The 19,769-nt window shown below is 41.1% G+C and overlaps 1 protein-coding gene across 2 annotated transcripts in view; it reads right to left on the reverse strand.

Moving 5' to 3' along the window:
• Positions 1–1,272: 1,272 nt before the first annotated feature.
• Positions 1,273–19,769, reverse strand: part of MCM9 (minichromosome maintenance 9 homologous recombination repair factor) — a 74,085-nt gene continuing 55,588 nt past the window's right edge. For both annotated transcript variants that reach the window (XM_073337161.2, XM_073337160.2), the window contains exons 9-13: positions 15,105–15,307; positions 12,992–13,195; positions 11,079–11,161; positions 5,648–5,793; positions 1,273–3,467 (exon numbers count right to left, since the gene is read on the reverse strand). In XM_073337161.2, coding sequence (XP_073193262.2) covers positions 1,850–3,467; positions 5,648–5,793; positions 11,079–11,161; positions 12,992–13,195; positions 15,105–15,307 — 2,254 coding nt within the window. In that variant the 3' untranslated portion in view covers positions 1,273–1,849. The remainder of the gene's footprint in view (positions 3,468–5,647; positions 5,794–11,078; positions 11,162–12,991; positions 13,196–15,104; positions 15,308–19,769) is intronic.

Here is a 19,769-nt window from a genome sequence, read left to right on the forward strand (position 1 = left end):
TTTAGGGCACCCTTTGGGGGATTTTGCCTTCATTGTGTTTATTCAAGAAATTTGTACCTCTGTTATCACCAGCTGCCTGACTAGTTGAGGGCGCTAGATGTGTAAAAGCTTTACTTCTCCCTTTGACCAAGGAATTTTGCTGTTTGTAATTATTCCCTTGTAGGTCTAACAGTTCTGCAAATCTCACAGGGCATGAAAGGGTGTGAGAACAAGCATTTCTATATGTGCTATCCCACTGGGAGAATGTCATCTGTCTCAGTGGTTTTCAAACTGCAGGTTGCAACCCAGTACTGGATCGCGGAATGTAAGGCACTGGGTCGCAGCGGCTCTGGTCAGCACTGCTGACCAGGCCATTAAAAGTCCTGTTGGCAGTGCTGCCTGGCTAAGGCAGGCTAGTCCCTACCTATTCTGACAATGCCCTGCACCCTGGAAGCAGCCAGTAGCAGGTCCGTCTCCTAGGTGGGGAGGCCATGGGGCTTCACACACTGCCCCCTGCCCTGAGTATCGGCTCTGCACTCCGGCCAATGGGAGCTGGGGTCGGGGGGTGCCTGCGGGCAAGAGCCGCACGGAGCCGCTTGCGTGCCTCCATCTAGGAGCCAGACCTGCTGCTGGCTGCTTCCGGGACACAGTGCGGTCCACAGTGCCAGGACAGGCAGGGAACCTGCCTTAGCACCGCCGCTGACTGGGAGCCGCCCGAGGTAAGCCCATGCCCCAACCTTGTGCCCCAATCCCCTGCCCCAGTCCTGAACCCCCCCCAAACCCAGAGCCCTTCCTGCACCCCAAACCCCTCATCCCTGACCCCATCCCAGAGCTTGCATCCCCAGCCCTGAGCCCCCACCAAACCCGGAGCCCCATCCTACACACCAAACTCCTCATCCCCAGTCCAAGCCCAGAACCTGCACCCCCAGCCCAGAGCCCCATCCCACACCCCAAACCACTGATCCCCAGCTGCGTTGGGTCGCGGACTTCAAGAATTTTCTTCAACTTGGTCACGAGAAAAAAAGTTTGAAAACCACTGATCTATTTTCAGGGGAATTTTCTAGAAGAGAGGTGTAATTCTGAGGTAAAGATAGACATTGGTGACACCAAAATGCATACAGAACCCCAGTACTCAGCACAAGCCATCACTCTGTCATGGACAGATGCATGCTGCAAGATCCTATTAACAAGTGCCTGGACCAGTGGATACTACGGGTTAAAAAAAAATAAATAAAAAAAGCAGACATCCCCCCACACATCAGAAGGACAATGGACCACAGTAACCACAGACAGAGCAAAATTCTCTTTATATTGATAACACAGGAACACATATCACAACATCATAATACATCACTAAATGCATCAAGGGAGAAGGCATGTAAAGGAGGAACAAAATATAACTACATGGTTAGCTTTTGCTTCGCCCTGTTGCTAACACTGTCCTCAAAAGATTGGAATAAATGGTACATGGGACACAAGATCAGTTAGAATGGTGTGTGGTTTATGAGATGAATTAAGAAAAAAAATGTCAATTAACCCTGCTTCTTTTGCAGGTACCACTATACTCTGAATATGATTACAAATCACTTGAGTTTTCAAGTTATATCAGGTCAACTGAAACAGTCAACAGATATTATAAACTGTCTTGTAAACAATTAGAGAGGTAAAAGTAGCATCTGACCTGTGGTGTATGTCAAATCCTCAGCTGCTGTAAATTGACATAGCTCCAATAATTTACAAGAAATATTTTGATTTATGCCAGCTGAGGTGCTGTCTGAAAGCTTTGGAAATAATTAATATGGGTGATATTGTTTCCCAGTAATATATTGATAATGACAGGTGGATTGGGGCTGGGGAAAGGTAGTATGGTTTATGACCTTGGGTTTTTCCTAATTTCTTCATCCCAATCAAAATCGAATGTGGCATCATCTAAATCTGTTATTGAGAAGAGAGATTTTCCTGTGACCACATTTTTATTGCTGGCATTTCCCAGTCCAAAACACTTTCTTTTGCTGCTGGTGCTCTCAGCATGGGTCTTCAGAGGTAGTCCCTGGCTTTCCTTGCTGTTGCTGGTAACGTTAAGTGACTGTGGATTTTCCGATTTTGATTCAGGAGGTGACATGAAGGAAAACCTGGCTAGTTTTGCTAATGTGCTGGAACACACCTTTGTGCTCAGGCCACCAGACATTTCCTCTGCTTTCCTGCTCTTCTCAGCAGTTGGTGTTAACACAGCATGGTGTCTAATATCTGCGATTTGTTTGGTCTCTGAGTGTCCAGTTGTAGCTTCTTTGATTTCTCTTTGTAAGGTTTCATTTTGCTGCTGCTCCTTTCTTTTATTATCAAGGGGTCTCTTCTCCAAACTATTGTTTCCTAAACTCGTTAGTTTTTTCTGGTGTTTTGCAGGGGAATAACATTCTTCCTCTGGCTCTTGCCCTTCTGCTACAGCTCTCAAAACCCTGTGAGGCTTAAAAACAGCCTCTGATTGTGAGGGAGGCAATTCTGCATTGCTCATATTTTCAGAAGAATGAACAAATTTTGTCCTCTGTCTGAATGAAAATTTAGCCAGTTTAGCCACTGGAGGTCCTTCAGTCTCAGTGATTTCCGGCTCATGGGAACCTGTTGCCATTGCTTCCTTCATAATTTGGTCTTTATTTCTTTTTCTCATAGAAGTTACCAGCTTCTCAGCTACTACTGGCACATTATTCCTACTCTTTCCTATCGCACAAACATTATTCATATCGCCTGAAGGAACTCCTGGGTCAGCTGCTGACTGGAAAGACAATGGAGAAGAAAGGGTGTCTACTTCGGGGTCTTGTGTACTTGCACAAAAATTGTGAGCTCTCTCTGTGCGCAATCTCTGCCATTTCTTAGAGACCTGTTGTGTCACCATGGAATCAGGCACACTAGCACTTACCGAGGCTGGATCTTTAATATTAGCCTCAGAATAAAGATTTTTATGTCCTTTTGTCCTTTTCTCATCAATATCAGAAACTACATCCTGTCTAAAAGTAACATTGAGGTCCACACTTGCCAGCGACTGTCCCATCCCAGTTTCCCTGCTTTGTCTTGAATCGCTTTTTTCTTTAGAACAGGATTCATCATTCAGTGTTTTCAAAGCCAAATTATCTAGAGGTCTCTTGCGGATTAGGGACTGCTGAACACTTTCTTCAGCATCCATGTTGCCATCTACCATGCTGTCAAACCAGGTCAAGCTGCCATCATCGCTGCTTTCATTGTGTTTACTCAGGTAATTTGTATCTCTGTTTTTACCAGCTGCCTGGCTAGTTGAGCACGCTAGATGTGTGTCAGCTTTACTTCTCCCTTTGACCAAAGAATTTTGCTGTTTGCAGTTATTCCCTTGTTGGTCTGACAGTTCTGTCTGGGACATTTGCTCTGACTGCCCAAAGGTATCATCACTTAAGGATCCAAGAGTAGTATTTTTGCTTGTCACTCCAGGCTGCAGCTGGCATAAATTTTCATTCTGTGATCTGTCGGATGAGGAAGAAAAAATATGTTTACAGGTAAGTAGGTTAATTTTTCATTTTTCTTCCTTTTTCTCCTTAGTTGCTCCTATTATATAAATATATTTATATATTATATAAAAATAAGAGTAGAGAGGCTGCAAATGAATCCAGCAGCATAACAGAATCACTATGTCCCATATAGAACACCGGCCGTAGTGCAGCAATGTCTGATCTCCTTTTGCTCTTGCAGCAGATTCCTGCATTAAAGTAGCAGAATCTGGCTGCCTTATTCATGGTAAGGAGTGCCTTTCTCCATGAGGAGAACTATTTATGGAGTAAGGCATTACTTAGCACAAGTAAGGGTGGCAGAATTTGGTCCATACTTATTAAATACTAGCATTTACAGACATATTTGGTTCACTCTTGCAAATTGCCTGTGTACTTTGTTCAAACAAAAAGTGGATTTTAGTATGAAAATGTATATTATTCCATTTGACAATATAATTTATATTTAGTATTATTTACTTAAGTCCTTTTTTCTGCATGTGCATATTCTCTTTTTGGGTTATTCACAATGTAACACACACAGTTAGAGTTAGGCAAAAAGGTTACTGTTTTAAAGAGTAGATACATAACATACCCTGATCATTACCCTGCATTAAGATATACCAACAAGTTCTAGAAGTTAACCAGAGTTGTGGTTTTTTATTTCCATTTTTTAAAAATGGGTTTACAGAATCACAAATGCCTGTAGTGCTTATGAGTGATGCACCCTGCAGTGACACTTCCTAGAACTATGATCTCATCAGATCTCATGCTAAGCAGGGTCAAACCTTAGAAGAGAGACAGGTAAGGAAAATTTAGATGCTGCATGAAGAAGTGGTTGTTGGTGATTCAGTAAATGATTCACTTCCCTCAGAGTGACTATGGAACCAACATGTTAAGAAGCTCTATAGTGCTCGAGGTGAAGTTTTCTGGATGCTCTGTGAAACCAGGTTCTCACCATTTATGGTGGTTGTTTTCATTTCCATAGCTCTTTTCGAAACAGAAGTGTTCTGGCCAAATATCAGTCTAATGTATTCCGCCTAAACTCACCCATTTTAACTGGAGATACTATTTTTCCTCACTTCATGTCCTAAATCAGTATTTTTATGCACGAATAAACAACAGCCATGTTCCATCTCAGAAGTGACTGCATTTCAGTGGTGGGTAAAATAATTCCTATGTACCACATATGGCTTGTGTATTCTTTGAGACAGAAGATGCTATATAAATGTAAGGCATTTATTAATTATTATGTGGTTTCTCCAAGGTAGAAAGGATCTTAAAAAAAAAAAAAAAAGCAGCAAAAATGATGTGAACTTTTTTTACTTTAAAACTTGCTTTGGTCTCTTGGAGCTAGCTCACTTTCATCTTCATTTCAGTTGCTTTTATTGCTCTGTATGCTTATTTGGAATGTGACTTACGCTGTGTTATAAAACAGAACTGAAAATTTTTCAAGGGAAATTCATATTTTCGCAGCTGCTTTTATTCCTTTAAAAAATATTCTTATCTTTCTTTAATAAAAACAAGTATGTGTTTCTTATGGAGCTTGCTGTCAGTTCAGGAGACAAAAGTTATTTTTCTTTAGATTATTATTGCCTCAGCCTCAATAAATTAAAAGGAGTTTTCTATTATTAAAACAAATAGACTCTCCGAAGATGATACCAATGAGCTAAAAGCTGATGACCATCCAGTGAGAATCAAGAAAAATATATCACCCAAAAAAATAACTTTGATCCAGACTTATCACCTGTTATCACAAAGAAAGGGATCCTAACCAGCCAAACATAAAATAACCTTTTAAAAAAAAATAAAGCAAAGCTTGCTGTACTTTAACAAACAGGAATCAAAAGGTTAATAAAATTAATCATTCAGCCACAATGAGCAACTTTCTGACCTTACTGGAATTAGATTAAATTTATCTGGATGTATGTTGAGAAATCATTTAAATTGTTATTTAACCCTCCATAAATTCAATAATCCCAGAATGAAAAATGATATTGTAATGATCTCAGTATGCTATTTTAAAAATCCCCTGCTTTTTCAACTCCACTGAAGGTCGCTTTCCTAAGTCAAATTCTATTTTTTGAATCTCTTAGTACAGTTATTGTCAGCAATCCTTTTACTCTATTGGATTCTTTTGTTAATCTTCCTATTATCACCTGTCAAGTCTTTTGAATTCTTCATGCAGAAGATTCTGCAGCTCCAGTCGCTCCAGGATGAGTTCACATTGCATTCGATACTGCTCCGTTGGGTTTTCTGGAAATGAGGTATGCAGTGCATTGATGCCTCCGAGAAGTGCACCTCCCTGTGCCACCAAAAGAATGGAAACATCTTGGTTACTCAGCATCAGATTTTAACACCAAAGACAGTTTTATCTACAACCTGCCATTGGCTATTTTAGCACTTGATGTGGCAAATACTCAGTAACTTTACTGACACAAGTAATTCCATAGAAGTCAACGGGACAACTCACATGGGTAAAGTTATGTACATGCATAAGTGTTTGCAAGGTCAGACTCTTTGTTTATTATTATTATTATTATTAGTTGGATTTACACAAAAAATACAGGAGTGCTGCCCATCCAGCTGCCACATGGCCAGTCCAAATGTTCAACACTTCTGATCAGCATTTAGCTCTTTGTTTGATACACATGTAGGCAGAACAAGAAGCAGAGCACCAGAGGTTCTCAACCACTCAAAGGAGTTAGCAGTGCTCCCAACAACTGGAGAACAGTGATGTGCATGTGAGGGTTGAGGAGCTGGGAAAGGAGACTGAAAATGAGAAGTACAAGGGTCAAATTGAAAGCAAGGGAGAGGAGAAGGAGATGGATAAGGAGAGGAAATCATGGAATGAAAGATGGAGGTAAGAAGGACAGAGAGCAAACTTTGGAGTAAATCAAGGCTGAGAGTAAAATGTGGGATGGAAAGAGGGACAGGCAAGACAACAGGAGGACACAGAGCAAGGGAATGGAATGAATCAAGAAGGAGAGATAAGAGGAGGCAGACAGACTATAGGGAACAGGGGAAAAATAAAGGTGGAATAAAGGGTAAAGACAACGAAATAAAAAGAGGTAAGAACAAGAGAGGCCAACCAGCCAGTCAGCTGCTCAAGAGGACCAGCAGAAATACATGACTACTGAGCTAAACACCATGACCCTTGGTTATGCACTGGGTGGGGTAGGATATTGTAGGAGTTACAAATGCAAGGCTTGATTCGTCTTTGCAAAGCTGAAAGGTGGCAGCCGCCAGCCCCTCTAGAATTATTCAAACACCTGTTTGTTTCCATCACCCTCCCACACTCTAAAAATTGACAGTTGGAGAGAAAATAAGAAAGCTTTTTGAGAGAAACTATGGGTCTCTCACCAAATTCAATGGACAAAAGTGAAGAAAATAAAGGAAATCCCAACAAAACAGGTTGAAAAAGTAAGTAGCAAATGCTGTTGTTAACCAAGGGAAGAAAAAAAGAGGGAAGCAGAGAACAAGATACTAAGGAACTATGAACTACTGTAATTATAAGCAACCCTAATTGTTTCTAGTGATTAGCACACAGAGAAAGATGTTCAGATACTATGGTGTTGTGGGCCATCTAAGTCCTCAGAGTGAGAGATTTCAACCATCTCAGGTACTGAATGAATACAGTTTTTCTTGTTTGTTTTAAAAAAAAATCTTTTAATAAAAATAAATGACCCCCCTTCACGAAAAAGCTGTTACAAAGGAAAATTCGCACGTCACAAGTGGTTGAAAACACATGGCCCCCATAGTGGTCTTGAGATGCGCAGGTATTCGGCATGTTGGGGTAATTATGAAGAGCATACCAGCTAATGTCAAGCCCAATCCTGCAATCCTTCAGGCAAACTACCACGGACGCCCACTAGACAGGTGCTAATTATGCATTTCAGAACCCCCTCAGTCAGTCACCGTGTAGGGCTATGCATAAATAAAAGAGTAATATACAATTATGAAACAAACAACTTTACTTTCTTTCTGCACTCTGAGTGGATGAACATTTGAGTGTAATGTGTGTATTAATTTAAGTCTTATTTCATCAAATTGAAAAAAAAAGGCGGTAATTAAAGATGGTCTTGTGTATATACAAGAGTGTGTGCAGGATTTTTAACAGTACTGATTTAAAACCAGTATCCTGTCAAATTCTAATCTGGTAATTATATCCTGTCTCCCTAACTTCCCACTGCAGTTTTATTTGAAAATGTTATTTTACATCACTTCTTAACTTACCCTTTGTGTAATGTTGCTGCATGATGCTAAAAAGCTAGCCTGTTCCAACCCTCTAGTGGCTGCATTTCAGCAAAGACTACAGTAATCTTTCTACGCTGTATAGGGTCAGAATCTGTAGTTCTTGAAGAAGCAAAATTCCATTTGACGCGATTGTGGGACACATTTTCAAAGGCACAAGTGCCAATTACTCACCTAACTCACATTAAAAAGTCAGTGGCAGGTCATAGATGCCCAACTGCCATTTTTGCCTTTGGATATCTACCTCTCTGAGCTTTGTCTGAGAAAAAGCAGCAGGGTCATGGCCATAGTCTATAAAATGGGATCAGTTCTGGGTCTGGTTCTGTTCAATACCTTCATCAATGATTTAGATCATTACATAGAGAGGACACTTATAAAGTTTGTGGATGATACCAAGCTGGGAGAGGTTGCAAGTGCTTTGGAGGATACGAATAAAATTCAAAATGATCTGGACAAACTGGAGAAATGGTCTGAAGAAAATAGGATGAAATTCAATAAGGATAAATGCAAAGTACTCCATTTAGGAAGGAACAATCAGTTGTACACATACAAAACAGGAAACAAGTGCCTAGGAAGGAGTACACCAGAAAAAGGTCTAAGGGTCATAGTGGATCACAAGCTAAATATGAGTCAACGGTGTAACACTGTTGCAAAAAGAAGCAAACATCATTCTGGGATGTATTAGCAGGAGTATTGTAAGCAAGACATAAAAAGTTATTCTAATCCGTGCTAATTAGGCCTCAACTGGAGTACTGTGTCCTGTTCTGTATGCCACATTTCAGGAAAGATGTGGACAAATTGGAGAAAGTCCAGAGAAGAGCAACAAAAATGATTAAAGGTCCAGCAAACATGACCTATGAGGGAAGGCTGAAAAAACTGGGTTTGTTTAGTCAGGAGAACACTGAGGGGTGACATGATAGCAGTCTTCAATTACATAAAAAGTTGTTACAAGAAGGAAGGAGAAAAATTGTTCTCCTTAACTACTGAGGATAGGACAAGAAGCAATGGGTTTAAATTGTATCAAGGGCAGGTTAGGTTGAACATTAGGAAAAACTTCCTAAGCATTGGAATAAATTGCCTAGAGAGGTTGTGGAATCTCTGTCATTGGAGATTTTTTAAGAGCAGGTTAGATAAACAGCTGTCAGGGATGGTCTAGAGAACACTTAGTCCTGCCTTTAGTGCAGGGAACTGGACTAGAAGACCTCGGGAGGTCCCTTCCAGTCCTATGATTCCATGTAAATGCTTTGAGGTCTTTCTGCTTGAAAGGTGCTACATAAAATGTATCATTTGCATATATGGTTTCTCATAGTCTTGAGATACCAACCTGTACAAGAAAACGGGAAATGTCCTATTAGATCAGATAGAGCCAGCATCACATACTTCAGATGAAGGTGCTAAAAACCCCTCACGGATAATTTGGGGATAACCTACTCATAGGGGATGTTTCTTCCTAGCTTCTGTTAGTGGATAGATTATGCCCTGAACTCTAAGGATTCATATCCCTTCAAATAGCCTATTAGTATAAGCTCTTGGCCTGAATGATATCTTTTGACAATGAGTTCCAGGGGTTAGTTATGCATTGCGTAAAAAATATTTCCTTTTATTGGTTTTAAGTCTGTTGCCTTTCATTTTAACTGAATGTCCCCTTGATTTTGTATTATGAGAAATGACAAATAGGAATGCCCAGTTACATTCTCTATACCATTCATTATTTTGCAATATTTTACTATGTTCCCTTCTCATTCGTCTCCTATCTGAACTAAACACTGTGAACTATCATGCACTTTTAGTGAAATAAGCAAGAATTTTGCGAAATAGCAAGAAGGTCCACATCATCTCCTCCCTGCTCGAAAATCAATGTTTCTTTGTCGATATGGGTGGTCAGAAGAGTTGATGATGTACTCTGCAGAGTGGATTACCCCACAATTCAGTGCTATCACCCTTGCTGTTTAATATCTACACAAATGACCAAGCAGAATCCCCTCATGTGCAAAGATTAAATGTATGCTGATGCTCTTTGAATTGCCACTCAATTGGAAAGATTTGAGGATACTGAGCACATTTTAACTGGCTCCCTGAGTGGTGCCTGGAAAGTACGATTGCACATGGTTCCTAAATACCAACTCCAGTAAGACACAAGTGTGCACCTTCCACCTGAAATACCACCAGGTCAAGTGAGACTTCCAGATATTGCAGGATGGTACAATCCTTGAGCACTATGAATATCTGGTGTACCTTGGGTCACATTAGACTGAATACTGACATTCAAAGAGCACATAAAGAAGCTGAAAAAGAAAGTGAATTCCTGGCATTGTATACTCCAGAAACTGGCCAACACAAAATGGGGAGCTATTCCAAAAACACTCCGAGCAATCCGTCTCAGTCTGTGTTACTTGACTGCAGAATACTATACATCAGTATGGTCTTGCTTGGGCCATGCACACAAAACTGATATTGAACTCAGTCAATCCTGTAGGATCATCACAGGCACTTTGAAACCAACTCCCATGGTGTCAGCATACTGCCTCACATGAATTGCATGCATATTTGTAAGATGGGATGTCTTCAGTAAAAAGGAGAAACAAAAACAGGTGCATGTGTCAAGACATCCACTGTTCGGACACATTCCACCACACAGGAGACTGAAGTCCAAAAAGAGCTTTGCCCCTGAAAATCCCTTACCCCAAAATACCACCATGGAAGGCTACAGAGTAACAACATGGCAGGAAATGCTGATGCTCTGGGAGAACCTGGTTCCTATAGAACAACTCCCCCAGGGACTGACTTCAAACAAAAACAATGATGTACTCCAAATTGGGGTGGCAAAGATGGTGACAATATGACAAAATGGAATGCTGCAAATATGAATATGGAGAGTCTAGGCAAATACTTGAATCCTGCCGGATGCAGTGCTACCTGTCAATACCTTGTTCTCCCAAAGAACTATTTGATATAAGCGACACCACCACGTCTTGGCTACAATTTTGGAGTGACAAACTATGATGATGACGACTAAATGTTCTGGGCCTGCTTCTCATTTATGCTCAGTCCCTTTACACTGCTCTGGCACCTGTTAATCTTTCTAAAACTTTTTCAAAACTCAAATCTTTTTTTGGTTCTCACATATAATAGCTAATGTCTAACTGAAAAAATACAAGTGGCATTCATCCATCCGTGATAACCCAGTTTCTCAACTCAATTATATTTCAATGTCTGAATATTAAAATGGATTGTTCTCCAAGGAGATGGAGAGTGTTATACATAGTAGTCTCCTTAAATGGATCGAATCATATAGAATGGGATTGTAGTAGTGTCATTTCCTATAAGAAAGCTTACCTGCATCGACGATTCCATCACTGAGACCACTGTTATAGCATCTTCCAAAGTTACAGTGTCCCTAAACATCAATCGAGCATGGGCTAGCAAAAATAAATGAGCATTAAAAAAAGAAGTTATTGAAGTTCAAAAGCATTTGTTTGTATTAGCAACCAGAGGCTAACAAATTCAGGCCTGATTCTGAAAACATTTATGCATGTGTTTAACTTTAAGCATAAAAATAGTCCCATTGACTTCACTGTCATAAGTGTCTGCAGAATTGGGAAAACTTAACTCCCCTAATTAGAAATGAGGTGTGTCTTCTGGATTTGAGATTCAATGACAGTTTGAAGGAATTGGAAGAAAGAAAAGCAAAAGGCTACATTTAAATAACTGTAAGGTGTTCAGAGACCATGATGATAAATGTGGTATAAAATAATATTTATCTATCCAAATATATTGATAGCAACACAAACTAATAAAAAGAAGGAAATTTAAAATTAAAGCTAACCTTTCATTTTGGGTGACAAAAGACATGATTTAAGCAATAGTCTGCACTTTGCATTTCCTTTCTTTTGTTGGTCTGTGTCACAGCCTTAACGTTATTTAAACATGCATTTTCCATATTTTTTTCTCCTGCTTTGCTTCCCATAACCACCATTACCCCAAATAGAATTAATTTTATGAATGGATATAATGCAAATAATTCACCATACTAAGCCATTGTGGTTGGTTGTGTAATTATGCTGTTGGACAGTCATTTTTAAGCAAGAAAATGGTACTTTTTCATAACACTTTGAAAATATAAAGTGCTAGTTAACGCCCCAATATTGCAAATACATAATTATGTAAAAGACTTTATAACATAAATAGCATGAAAGTATCTGCAGGATAAAGGCTTTAAATGATAGGAAGGTTTACAAAACAATCTTTCCCCGTTGGCCTCCGCCCCTTCCCCCCACACACAAAGAAATTCAAATAGGAACAACTGACTAATAAGAGAGACATCTTTGACAAAATAAAACATCACTCTGGGCTGAAATTTGTTATACAAAGTTACTGTATGTTCTTTTAAAATTCATTTTCAAAAACTGTTAAGCCATTTTAAAGGATAAAAGAACACTACCCTAGATATTTAACACTTCCTTTATTTTTTGTTCTTAAAACTCAAAGTTTTGATTTTAAAATGAAATTTTGTAGCACGTTAGTACACAATGTGGACTGCATTCTTGGTATTTAAAATGAAATATTTATTTTTAGTAACGTTATGGGATAATAAGGGCCAAATCCTTACACCTTTCTTATGCCTTCCTCAGGCAATAATCCCTCTGGCTTCAGATTGAGCAGGAGTGGGGTGTGATTGAAATGTGCAAGATTGGACCCAAAATTAAAGAAATAAGCCCTGAGCCAGGCGTTAAGTAAAAACCATGTGATTTATGTAATCCTTTACTTTTTTAGAGTGCTGTGCAAATATTAACTAATTAATTAATCCACATTTCTTGCTTAAAAATCTCTGCCCAGAAATATATTTACACAATTAGCTACAATGGACATATGCAGCTTTATTAGATTTATAAAGGAGCCAGTCATTGTGGGCTCATTGGGCTAACTGACATCATGAGCTGGGTGTTTGCAGTATTGGGTCCTTTGGATGTAATTAATCATTGCTCATTTCCCTCTAAACTTCTTACACTGATTTACATTTTTTTGGGAGGGAATATAATATATTAAAATTCAAACTAGTTTTGTATATCTAAAAACCCCACAAAACCTACAGATTCACTAATGCTAAAACTCCAGGTGGTTCATCCATCCCTAGTTTAGCTGTAAGGTCACTACTTAACCTATGAACTATAATTGCACTTCGAACATGTCCATTTTTTAAAAAAAAAGTTAATTGTTAGGCAGAAAAACAAAAACTGCCACGGGCTCACCTTCTGCTAAGCGTATCAAACTCTCTAATAAGCGAATGGTAGTTCGGGCAGCATTTCTGCAATCACTCTGCCGCTGCATCTGGTAATAACGGACAAGAATCAGGTTGCTCTCATCAGACAATTTTGGCTGTAGATTCTTTATAAGACAAAAGTAGGTCTTCATCTTTTCCATGTTCCAGAGGTTTTCTGATTTGCTTGGGCATCCTGCATAACAAGTGCTCAGTCAGTAACTTCAAAACAATGACAGAGATAAAATGCTTTCCTAAAAATTCCTGTTAAATAGGTGAATGAACGTACAATGAGGTTTTATTACATTTTGGGCAGAAAGGGACTAACATTCTCTTAGCTCATCTATGATTTGGCCAAATTCCAGAGTGGGTTATTACATTCTATCCGTTGGGATTCTCTCCAAGACCTTTTCCACTCAGCTTATCCAGAACACCTTGTCCAGCGTGTCACTCATGTTCTATTTCCTAGCTCCTAACATCTAAACTTCTTTAATTGAATCGATTTGGACATCATAGGGTTCATGTAGGAACCAACTGCTTTGCAGATTGTGTAAGGACTTATTGCTGATGTCCTCACCTTAATGACATTTCAAGCTTATCAGTTCAAGGTGTTCGCACTTACCTAGCCCCAAAACATCGTCTCCAGTCCACAACCTGTCACATCATTGTTTACAATTTAACCTTGCACTCAGATCAAGCTACATGCAAGTTTACACATGCCCAGCATGATTCTATGCCTACACTACCTACCTAATTTCCCCATTGTTTAAACTGCTCATGCTCTGCTGCAAGTTCTTGCCCTGAAGTGTTTTGTAACATTGCTGTGTTTCACCCCAGGCTCCAACATCCAATCCTGCTCCTAGTAAAGTCAACAGCAAAGCTCCCATCAATTTAAATGGGAGCAAGATCAGGCTCACTGTTTATCAGCTTGTTCAGTCTGCAAAACACCCAGGTATCTTTGAGATGAAAAGTACCACATAAATATATGATTATCTCCTCTCGCTGTCTTACATATTTTATAGGGCCAATCATTATGTGCCAGATGTGGCACAGGTGTGCACTGGAGGAGAGACTGCAAGAAGATTTTCCTCATCTTTTTATTTATTTATTATTAGTGTAGCACCTCAGAGCTCCAGGCATGGACCTGGACCTCATTGAGCAAGGATGCTGTACAAACACAGAACACAAAGACAGTCTTTCCCTCAAAGAGCTGACAATCTTAAGTGTAGGACAAGAGACACAACTAATGGTACAGACACATGGGGAGTACAAGGAATCAAGAGACAATATTGTCTAACTAGACAAGACAGGGTAGAGGAAGAGGGGCAACAAACAAGCCGAGTGAACAATATGAGGGCAGCAAATGTCATGTTAGTTCCACTTTTACTTTGTAGGGTATGTTACTTAGTAGGGGATCAGCTAAATGGAAAGGGAAGGGAAGCGGGTGTGGAGGACACGGTAGAAGGGGCAGGCATGGCGTGAGGCTGATCGAAAGTTGTCACCATCTGACAGGTGTTTAGTAATCTAGGTCAGGGGTTCTCAACCTCTTGCTTTCTGAGGCCCCCTGCAACATGCTATAAAAAAACTCTACGGCCCGCCTGTGCCACAACAACTCTTTTTCTGCATATAAAAGTCAGCACTGGCGTTAGGGGATAGCAAGCAGGGCAATTGCCTGGAGCCCCACGCACCCTGCAAAACTAAGTTGCCCAGGCTTCAGCTTAAGCCCCAGATGGCAGGGCTCAGGGTCCCAGGCTTCAGCCCCACATGACAGGGCTTCGGCTTTCTGCCTTGGGCCCCAGCAAGTCTAACACTGACCCTGCTTGGCGGACCCCCTGAAACCTGCTCGCGGCCCTGCAGGAGGCCCTGGACCCCTGGTTGAGAGCCACTGATCTAGGTGACAGGGATTGGTGGTCTCTGTCCGATTCCTAATGGACAGGCAACCACATCACAACTGGCACCGTGCATGAAATCAAGGATCAAATGAAAATCAACTCAACTACCCTTTCAGTCACTAAACTGGTCACTCCAAAACTGGGCTGTAGAACATTTGGGAAAGGTCAGTGCGGAGGAGAAGCTTTAGATACATTCAAAGAGTCTATTCTTACCTTTGTTTTCCAATATGAAAGAAGAAATTATGCGATCCCAGTCTTCATTTCTCGTATCTAGCAATACTAAGACCAGGTCAAATCTGCTCAACAGCGGACTGCCAAGGGCTATGTTCACAGAGATTGATTCATTAGGGTCATACTGGCCTTTTGGATTTGTTGCTGCCAATATAGTGGTTCTTGTGTTCAGCTTGCACACTAAGCTAAAGACAAAGATGATGTACATCACTATTCCGTGTCATTGGATATAGAAAATAATTTTTGAGTAAAATAAAATAATCATATTTTATGTTTGCATAGCACCATTCATAGAATCATAGAATCGTTGATTTGACCCAATTTGTTCTTGACAAATCCATGCTGACTGTTACTTATCTTATTATCTTCTAGGCGTCTGCAAATTGATTGCTTAATCAGTCTTTTCAGGTGTTGAAGTTAAGCTGACTGGTCTGTAATTCCCTGGGTTGTCCTTATTCCCCTTTTTATAGATTGGTACTGTATTTGCCCTTTTCCAGTTCTCTGGAATCTCACCCATCTTCTATGACTTTTCAAAGATAATCGCTAATAGCTCAGATATTTCAATTCAGGGTTAAAAAAAAGAAATATATATATACTGTTCCTATGGCTAAGCATTTTACATATTTTTTTACAGTGAAAAAGGTATTTTCTCCTTGAATCACGTTGTCTTGGCTCCTGTGTTTTTAGTTGCAGTGGGACACTTTTGTCCCAGTAGTCATAGCACAATCCTTCATTAAGGCAACAGAAGAGTTATTCTAAATTTGGTTTATCACCAACCTATTTCCAGTCAGCTCCAGGCTAGCTGCTACCTCATGTCCAGAACCTGAATGTAGGTTAGCGCCAATAATCTTAGCTTTCTGATTTACAGTACACACCACAAGGAAAGAGCATTGGTTCCCAGCCAGTACAAAGAGAGATTAAATGAACAAAGCAACATTTACTTCTCTGTGTAATATTATAATTATTTAAAAATACCAAAGTAAATACAGTCCTTTGTAAAGCAAGTGACTGAAGCTTTGTGTGCTGAGAGCAAAACTGTGTTCTAAGTTCCCATCTACAAAACAAAATCAGCTATATCAGGGGACCCAGTTAAAACATGGATCTATTTAATAGCATAGACTGAACCAAACCATAGCAAGTCCAAGCCATGAGCATGGTTCAAGTACATGGGGAGTTCCCATCCACACTGCTGGAATAGGTCATCAGGACAAGAGGACTTGTAATGGCACACTTTCAGCCTTGCATATTCGTTGTAGGCAACACCTTCATGAGCGGATACGTGGCACACTGGGGATATTGTGTCCTGCTTTATTCGAATTGCTCATATGAAAAAGGTAAATATGGAGAAAAAGTTGAAAACAGATTCAGTATTAGGTCATTGGATTACGTTAAATACCAATCTGAAGAGTTTCAGAGTAACAGCCGTGTTAGTCTGTATTCGCAAAAAGAAAAGGAGGATTTGTGGCACCTTAGAGACTAACCAATTTATTTGAGCATGAGCTTTCGTGAGCTAAAGCTCAGTTCATCGGATGCATACTGTGGAAACTCCAGAAGACATTGTATACACAGAGACCATGAAACAATACCTCCTCCCACCCCACTCTCCTGCTGGTAATAGCTTATCTAAAGTGATCATCAAGGTGGGCCATTTCCAGCACAAATCCAGGTTTTCTCACCCCCCACCCCCCCCCCCCCCACCACACAAACTCACTCTCCTGCTGGTAATAGCCCATCCAAAGTGACAACTCTCTTTAAAGTGTGTATGATAATCAAGGTGGGCCATTTCCAGCACAAATCCAGGTTTTCTCACCCCCCCACCCCCCTCCAAAAACCACACACACAAACTCACTCTCCTGCTGGTAATAGCTCATCCAAAGCAACCACTCTCCCTACAATGTGCATGATAATCAAGGTGGGCCATTTCCAGTACAAATACAGGTTTTCTCACCCCCACACCCCCATACACACACAAACTCACTCTCCTGCTGGTAATAGCTCATCCAAAGTGACCACTCTCCCTACAATGTGCATGATAAGCAGGGTGGGCCATTTCCAGCATAAATCCAAGTTTAACCAGAACATGGGGGGGGGGGGGAGGGAGAGAAAAAAACAAGGGGAAATAGGCTACCTTGCATAATGACTTAGCCACTCCCAGTCTCTATTTAAGCCGAAATTAATAGTATCCAATTTGCAAATGAATTCCAAATTCAGCAGTTTCTCGCTGGAGTCTGGATTTGAAGTTTTTTTGTTGTAAGATAGAGACCTTCATGTCTGTGATTGCGTGACCAGAGAGATTGAAGTGTTCTCCGACTGGTTTATGAATGTTATAATTCTTGACAGCTGATTTGTGCCCATTTATTCTTTTACGTAGAGATTGTCCAGTTTGACCAATGTACATGGCAGAGGGGCATTGCTGGCACATATCACATTGGTGGATGTGCAGGTGAACGAGCCTCTGATAGTGTGGCTGATGTTATTAGGCCCTTTGATGGTGTCCCCTGAATAGATATGTGGGCACAGTTGGCAACGGGCTTTGTTGCAAGGATAGGTTCCTGGATTAGTGGTTCTGTTGTGTGGTATGTGGTTGTTGGTGAGTATTTGCTTCAGGTTGGGGGGCTGTCTGTAGGCAAGGACTGGCCTGTCTCCCAAGATTTGTGAGAGTGTTGGGTCATCCTTCAGGATAGGTTGTAGATCCTTAAAAATGCGTTGGAGAGGTTTTAGTTGGGGGCTGAAGGTGATGGATAGTGGCGTTCTGTTATTTTCTTTGTTAGGCCTGTCCTGTAGTAGGTGACTTCTGGGAACTCTTCTGGCTCTATCAATCTGTTTCTTCACTTCCGCAGGTGGGTATTGTAGTTGTAAGAATGCTTGATAGAGATCTTGTAGGTGTTTGTCTCTGTCTGAGGGGTTGGAGCAAATGCGGTTGTATCGCAGAGCTTGGCTGTAGACGATGGATCGTGTGGTGTGGTCAGGGTGAAAGCTGGAGGCATGTAGGTAGGAATAGCGGTCAGTAGGTTTCCGGTATAGGGTGGTGTTTATGTGACCATTGTTTATTAGCACTGCAGTGTCCAGGAAGTGGATCTCTTGTGTGGACTGGACCAGGCTGAGGTTGATGGTGGGATGGAGTGTAATTGTTTAGATTGATTGGTCACCCCTCTCCCCAAAAAGCAACAGTGGTGAGCCAGGTTTCCCCTCCGCTCCAGCCCTCCCACAGTTTGGAGCAGAGGGCTGCAGGAGAGGGAGCCCCAGCACACCTTAACTATTAGACGCTGGTGACTTCTACTGGCTTGCTCAAAAAGGAGCAGCCATTGTACCTGGTTGGAGTCGCTCATATTGAATTAAATATGGAAATGAGCCACTCTGTACCCTTGGTTTATGTATTTTGAAAGTTAATTTCACTCTATTCTACTCCGCTCCTAAGTTTTAATGTTCATTATGCTACAGATTTTTGCACTGACAACAAACACACAGCTACCTGTGAGAAGTTGTTAGAGGGGACTCTGGAGGTTTTGGCAGCTTGGCAGAAGACCCCAGAAGGCATGGAACACAGTTTGGGATTGTGAGATAAGGGTAGTTAGCTATATGTTTGTGCAGTGAAGTGGTTAACAGTGTTGAAATTTAAGTTCATTGAGTTTCAGAGGGCTAGTTTAAGCGAATGGGGCTGTCTGTTCTTGATTTACAGGTGTTTTTTGGGGGTGGTGTGGGGGGGAGCTTAGAACAATCTCTACCCACTAACCCCCCTTTTTGTCCTGTGACTACAGTGGTGTTAATAGCCACTTTACCTTGAATGGTCCCTTAGAACAAGTGCTAATTACCTATGCTAAACTATCTGTTTAATCTTGTATTTAGCTGTGACGCTCTCAGGACCTTTCCCAGAACTGCTCTGTGTAGCTCAAAAGCTTGTCTCTCCCACCAACAGAAGTTGGTCCAATCAGGGCTGGCTCTACCGTTTTTGCCGCCCCAAGCAGTGAAAAAACCTGCCGCTGCGGATGGCAAAAGGGAGAAGCTGCTGCCGATTTACCGCCACGGCCAGTGGGACGGAGAAGCCGCCGCCGCATTGCCGCGGCGGCGGAAACACTGCCGCCTCTTTCTAACTGCCGCCCCAAGCACCTGCTTGGAACGCTGGTGCCTGGAGCCGGCCTTGGGTCCAATAGAAGATGCTATCTCACCCATCTTATCTCACAGATATTTTTCAGTCTGTTTCCAGGCTTAGACAGAAATTAATCATTTTATACTTGATTCACATTTGGAAGGCAACAGTCTGGGCTAGAAACCTAAGGATCTATTCTCTGCTATGTTTGTTATGTTCGCTGTGGGCAGTTGTGTCTGTGTAAGGTTAATGTAAAGTGGGACTTGCCCCTAGTGAACTGTGTCTGCACAACACTTCTGAGATGATTTTCCCCGTATGCACAGTAGGCAGTTCCAGTTATGCTGAAAAGAACTGTGAGCTGAGCTGTAAACTCCAACATGGGCAAAGGTTAAACCAAAAGGGAGGTGGTTAGCAGAAATCCACAATCAGGACCAAGGGCAATATTGTTAGGGATTCAGTAACTCAGAGTAAGTTAGTGCACCAGATGGTGAAGTAGGTTTGTTGGCTTGCTTTTGTAAGTTGAATGAGATCAGTGGCTTACTTGGCAAATTTCTTGTAGC

This window comes from Lepidochelys kempii, chromosome 3 (assembly GCF_965140285.1).
Source record: "Lepidochelys kempii isolate rLepKem1 chromosome 3, rLepKem1.hap1, whole genome shotgun sequence".
Classification (NCBI taxonomy): Eukaryota; Metazoa; Chordata; order Testudines; family Cheloniidae; genus Lepidochelys; species Lepidochelys kempii.